General features: G+C 49.9%; 1 protein-coding gene across 1 annotated transcript; it reads right to left on the bottom strand.

Moving 5' to 3' along the window:
• Positions 1–1,144: 1,144 nt before the first annotated feature.
• On the bottom strand, positions 1,145–3,833 carry LOC100284056 (uncharacterized). The gene is made up of 3 exons (NM_001370575.1): positions 3,747–3,833; positions 3,134–3,625; positions 1,145–2,229 (listed from the first exon to the last, which is right to left on the bottom strand). Exons 1-3 carry the CDS (start codon positions 3,747–3,749, stop codon positions 1,363–1,365), a joined length of 1,362 nt encoding a protein of 453 aa, NP_001357504.1. The 5' UTR covers positions 3,750–3,833; the 3' UTR covers positions 1,145–1,362.
• Between the last annotated feature and the right edge of the window lie 1,744 nt (positions 3,834–5,577).

Genomic DNA, 5,577 nt, shown 5'->3' with positions numbered 1-5,577 from the left:
AGACTCACTCTGTCGAGTGGCACTGCAGTCGGAGTGGCGCAGGCGGCGCTGTCCTTCTGTCAGACTGGTCAGTGGAGCGGTGGAGTGACGGTGGTCACTTTGGCTCTGCCGGGGGGCGCGTGTCAGGATAAAGGTGTCAGGTCACCTTTGCGTTAAATGCTCCTGCAACCTGGTCAGTCGGCGCGGCGATTTAGTCAGGGTTGCTTCTAGGCGAAGCCAAGGCCTCGGGCGAGCCGGAGGTACGTCCGCCGTTAAAAGGGGGGCCTCGGGCGAGACGGAAGTCTCTCGAGGTCGGTTGCCCTTGGCCGAGGCTAGGCACGAGCGAAGCGTGATCAAGTCACTCGTGTGGACTGATCCCTGACTTAATCGTACCCATCAGGCCTTTGCAGCTTTATGCTGATGAGGGTTACCAGCTGAGAATTAGGCGTCTTGAGGGTACCCCTAATTATGGTCCCCGACATATGGTAACTCCAACTTAGGTGATGAGGCTTGAGTTGGCCTTGGGCAGAAAACCAACGAAATAAAATAGAATAGAATGAACCGATATGTTGTGTAATGAGCGGCATGGTGAGTAATTTCATACCAATTCCATGAGAACAGTGGAAACATGAATTTGTAGATCACATTTTTTGATGCTCCACTAATTTGGTGGAGTTAGGGTAAACTCCATGTGTTTTCGGTAGCATAGTTAGTTGGAGTTAGGAGTGTTTGACAACTGATATATGAAGCATAGCAGTCCAAAACATCTTGTTATTTAGGTTTTCAAAACAGCAAAAAGGTACTTCAAAAAGTTTGACTAGCTCTAACGAGCTCCTCTTTAAAGTTTTGCTTAGTAGCCCTATCAAACACCCTTTAGTAATAAGTTTACTTTTACTTTTTATAATCCAGTAATAAACTTCATCTTGATTTAGTACCAAGTTTACTCTCCAATAAGGTTATCTCCAAAAGTCTTATCTTATCTCTTATTTTAAATTCGACTCTGTAAATATCGCATTTAGTCATGCAAAACACTATGCACGATCTGCTGGTCACGACCTAATAAGTACTACCTCCATTTTTATTTATTTGACATCACTTAGTTTAATTGTGTACTAACGAGCGACAAATAAAAACAAATGGAGGGAGTAGAAGGGAACATGTGGAATGAAAGGAAATAAAGTTTACTATTTTCCATTAATATTAGAACAATTGCAATCGACAGCAAATTCTCATATGGCCACTAAACTTAACAACATCAACATAGATCGAGTATTAACACGGTCGTACTATAACACCGAGCAATTGAAGAATGTATAAGCACCCTGCATCGTAAATGTATGTATAGCAGCAACCCATCCATGTCCGTCATCACCGACGAATGAATCATATCTCGTCCATGAGCTCTTGGAAGGCGTCCATCGCGGTGGCTGGCAGGCCGAGCAGCACGTTGATGCTCTTCCTCTCCTTCCCGTGCGCCAGGAACAGGATGACTTCCTTCTCCGGCAGCGTGACCGGGCCCGACATGACGGGCTCGCCCCACCCGAAGTCGGCGCCGTGGAACTCGAGGCGCGACCAGGTGGTGATGAGCAGCGTGGACGCGAGCGACGGCCGGGCCCGCGTCGCCTCGAAGTAGTCCACCGCCGAGCGCATGTAGTCGTCGGTGACCATCCGCACGGCGTCCTGCACCAGCCCCGCCGCGCGCGACACGGGCGCGGACAGCAGCTCGCCGGCCGTGGCAAGGGCGTTGGTGAGCACGATGCCGTTGCCGAAGTAGCCCCGCGGGAGCGGCGGCGCGAACCGGCGCCGCCCGTCCACGGCGAACAGCAGCTTGGTGCGCTGCTCGGGCGCCAGCCCCAGCGCCCTGGTGCGCGCGCGCCACACCAGCCCCGACAGCGCCTCGAAGGTGGTGCAGCGGCCCAGGGCGCCGTCGGCGAGCGCAAGCCCGCGCACGCGCTCCAGCCGGTCCGGGTCGAAGCAGAAGGAGCGGTACAGCAGCTCCTGCGCGCCGTAGAGCGCCGCCGTGTCGGAGACGTCGGGGATCTCGGCGAACTCGTGGTGGGGGAAGGTGGGCACGGGCGGGTCGCGCGCCTTCAGGACGCTTCGGTCCAGGAACGGCGGCACGGTGAGCTCGGCGACGCCGCGCGCCGTCTCCGCCCACGAGTTGACGAACTCCATGGCGCCGATGCCGTCGAACATGCAGTGGTTCATGGCCAGGCCGAGCGCGAAGCCCCCACACTTGAACCTCGTCACCTGCCACATCAATTAACCCGTGGACCGTGGTAAAGAAACATTTGTTATGTTCACTCATGGGTATAGAAGAGAGAAAAGATGGAAGGTGCTGTGATTTGGTTTGACTTATAGGTAGGGGTTGGTGATCTTACATTGTACTAGAAAAACAATTGCAAATCATTGCAGGCAGCCAGAGTGCTTGCGTTGTCTCAGTTAACAGGAAGTAGTAGACAGGGTATATGTGTCGACTACAATCATGGCAGAGAGAAAGGTTGCACAGTTGCAGTTGCTGGATCAGTACGACAGCCTCTGGAATACTCTGGGCCTATGGGGCCGGCAGCAGGCGGCTAAGCATGTTTGGTGTCTGTGTGTTTGACCACCGCGAGTGCCGGTTGACTAATACGCCGACAAATTTAAATAACGGAACCCATATATGGACCAAACAAATTTAAATAACTGAAACCGCATATGGACCAAACTTAATCTATTTTTTTTAAAAAAAATGAATCAAAACCTAACAGAGTTTTCATTTAAAGCAAACACACAAAGCGGTACTAAAAACATGCATGCTTTTCTAGCCGTTTCCCATGACCAGTTTGGAGCGCAGTAATAATTCCACGAAACTGATCGAAGAGCGTGCCCGTGCACGTGTTCCAAACGAGTCGAGTTCCCAAGGCGGAGCAGTAAATTCTCCATTTCCGTTATTCAATTTCCTATGCTAGATTTAAACCAAAGCGGCATTTATGTCACTAAGGACTAGTTTAAAAGCCTAAAAAAAATTATCCCCTCCAAGACCCTCCTATTTTTGAGCTCCCAGCTGAGAATTCGTCAATCCAACTTCCCCTGGCCTATCCCTCAACTTCCAACCAATAACTCCACGCGGTTAATGTGCAAGCGAAGCGGTCAGCGTGTCGTGTGTATGCACCTGCGCGGTCATGGGGGGCATCTCGAGGATGTGCTTAGCGCCGGGGACGGAGTAGACGAGCTGGCCGAGCGCGGCGGGGTCGGGCTTGGTGAGGTCGCCGACGGCGTCGAGGTCGCAGGCGGCGTCGGCCTCCACGAACACGGCGCCCTCGCCGGTCAGCTCCACGGTGAGCTTCATCTCCGGGCTGACGCCCAGCCGCCCCGCCAGCGGGTGGTAGTGCACCAGCACGCGCGCCAGCGCGTCGCGGAGCGCGCCTGCCACGTCCACGTCCTCCTTGCCTTCGCCGCCGCCGGGCGAGGAAGGCTTGTAGCAGTACACCGTCTGCACGATCACCGCGATGTTCTGGTCCAGGTTGGACAGGTAGTACTGCCCGCCCGTCGGCGTCGCCTCCGCCGGCGGCACCAGCGTCGGCTCGCCGCGCTTCACGCCCAGCTGCGGCGCCTTCTCGCCCGCCGCCAACGCCGCTCCGCCGTTCTCCTTCATCTCGACAACCTGCATATCAGATCACGCAGAGAAAATGGTGACGAGATCAGTGGTGTCACTCACAGACATGCATGTTGTCAACATGTGCTGTGCTTGGTTAACAACTAAGCTGACGTAGCAGGTCACTCACCATGGTTGACGACGTGCTTGTGAGCGCGCGCGAGAGAGAGGGAGTGTGATGCTCTGAGCAAAGGGATGGTGGTGTTTGTTGTGACTTGAGAAGAGGGGGTCTCTGGGGGCAGTGTTTATATAGCAGTGGAGCCCCTGGAAGCTTCTTCAGCTTGCTGTCAAGATCGGTTAGGGCCCGTTCGTTTCTGCTGGATTGAACCAAGAATTATTCCTGTTGATCAAAACTTATACAAATTAGAGAAACAATCCGGACCGGAACAATTCCGGCCTTCTATTCCCCGTCAACCGAACGGGCCCTTAGGCTGATGCAAAACAGTTGGGGTTGGAGGGGTTGCATAACTACCAATGTTGCTCTGTCTGGGATTTGAATAGAATAGGCAGAAAGGGGTCTACCCTCTACCGCCCATTCGGGGTGCTTTGTGACGACCCGACAACACCCGGTTGTTCACCAGCCTCCAAACAACCGAAGCAGCTAGCAGACACCGAAATTCCGAAAATATCGTGTGTTCTGCGTTAGATATGGATACAATCAGTATGTATGCTTCGACATACTGTAATTGATATGGATACAATCAGTATGTATGCTTCGACATAATTGATATGGATGATGTAATTCGAATCAGTAGATACAATAGATTACTATTAAGAGTATGCAGCCATATATAGGCCTATTTTGGATACTCTAGTAACGAGAGGGGTTGAAGTGGATTGACAGGGCAGGGCTAGAAAAACTTGTGGCCCTGTAAAAAAAAACTAAAATAAAGCCTATAGAATAATATAACTCTTAATAACAATACTAAGTTCAATTTCAATTTTTTTTTGTTTCTTCTTATGCTTTTGATAATATGATGTCTTATAAACAATAACAAATTGCTAGAGCCTGTAGCTAAACTCCTACATGCATTAGATGAATTATGAATAGATGATCTTGAGCAATTACCTGCTTCTCTCGCCTTGATGAGTGCCTTGGTGTTGTACTTCTTGGTGCTGTGCAGTGCAAATTAGGTCCTAGGGGCACTTGGACAGGGGCCGGCAAGCAGCAGCCGCCCAGCGATCTTGCAGGCTTGATGTCAGGGGAATTGTGATTGAGAATTAGGAGCAACCCAGCAGAGACCAAAGCGAATTGGGAACGACATGATTTGAGGAGTGAGGGACTCACACAGTCACAATGTCAGTTGTCACATGCATGAACGCAACCAGCAGACGGATATGTACTAGATAGTCTACTAGAGGAAAAATTTTGTGGGGCCCCATAATTTCATGGGCCCTGTTCGGGCGAATTGCTTGCACATGCCTTTGGCCCGGGCCTGTGGATTGAGATGTATTATAAGAGTTTTTAATCTATTGGAGATTTATACACTCTTTAATCCCTCCAAACCACTCCAATACTAGAGTACTCAAACTAGGTCTCAAAAGTTTTAAAAAGTGGGTGTCCTGCAAGTACTAGCCATAGTGAGGCTGAAATGCCAATGCTGAAAAAATCTCGATGCTTACTAATGAGAAAAAAAGATTCAACCATTAGAACAAGGTTAATAATATAGCTGACTATTGGCTTTAAAAATCTTTTCCACCTATCTTTTATATTGTTCGCTCTACACTACTACTGTACGATCCAACATGTCTTGTCCACGAAGTTTCTTAGTTCTTGTATTGACTATAAATTTACAACCTACTTATTCTCTCTCCTCCACATCTGCATTTAGGCCCTGTTTGGGAACAAAGTTTTTGGAAACCACGGTTTTTGAAATACTACAATATACTTTAGTCATGACAATACCACAGTTTAAAATACTACAGTTTTATAATACCACAGTATTGAATACATAAAGGTG

The sequence above is a fragment of the Zea mays genome, chromosome 8 (genome assembly GCF_902167145.1).
Source record: "Zea mays cultivar B73 chromosome 8, Zm-B73-REFERENCE-NAM-5.0, whole genome shotgun sequence".
Taxonomy (NCBI): Eukaryota; Viridiplantae; Streptophyta; class Magnoliopsida; order Poales; family Poaceae; genus Zea; species Zea mays.
This window is presented reverse-complemented; position numbering and strand designations above follow the sequence as displayed.

Excerpts from the sequence above, each read along its gene's own strand:
- LOC100284056 (NM_001370575.1), bottom strand. Across the intron at positions 2,230-3,133 it reads TGCCCCCCATGACCGCGCAG|GTGACGAGGTTCAAGTGTGG; the intron begins GTGCATACACAC and ends TTGATGTGGCAG.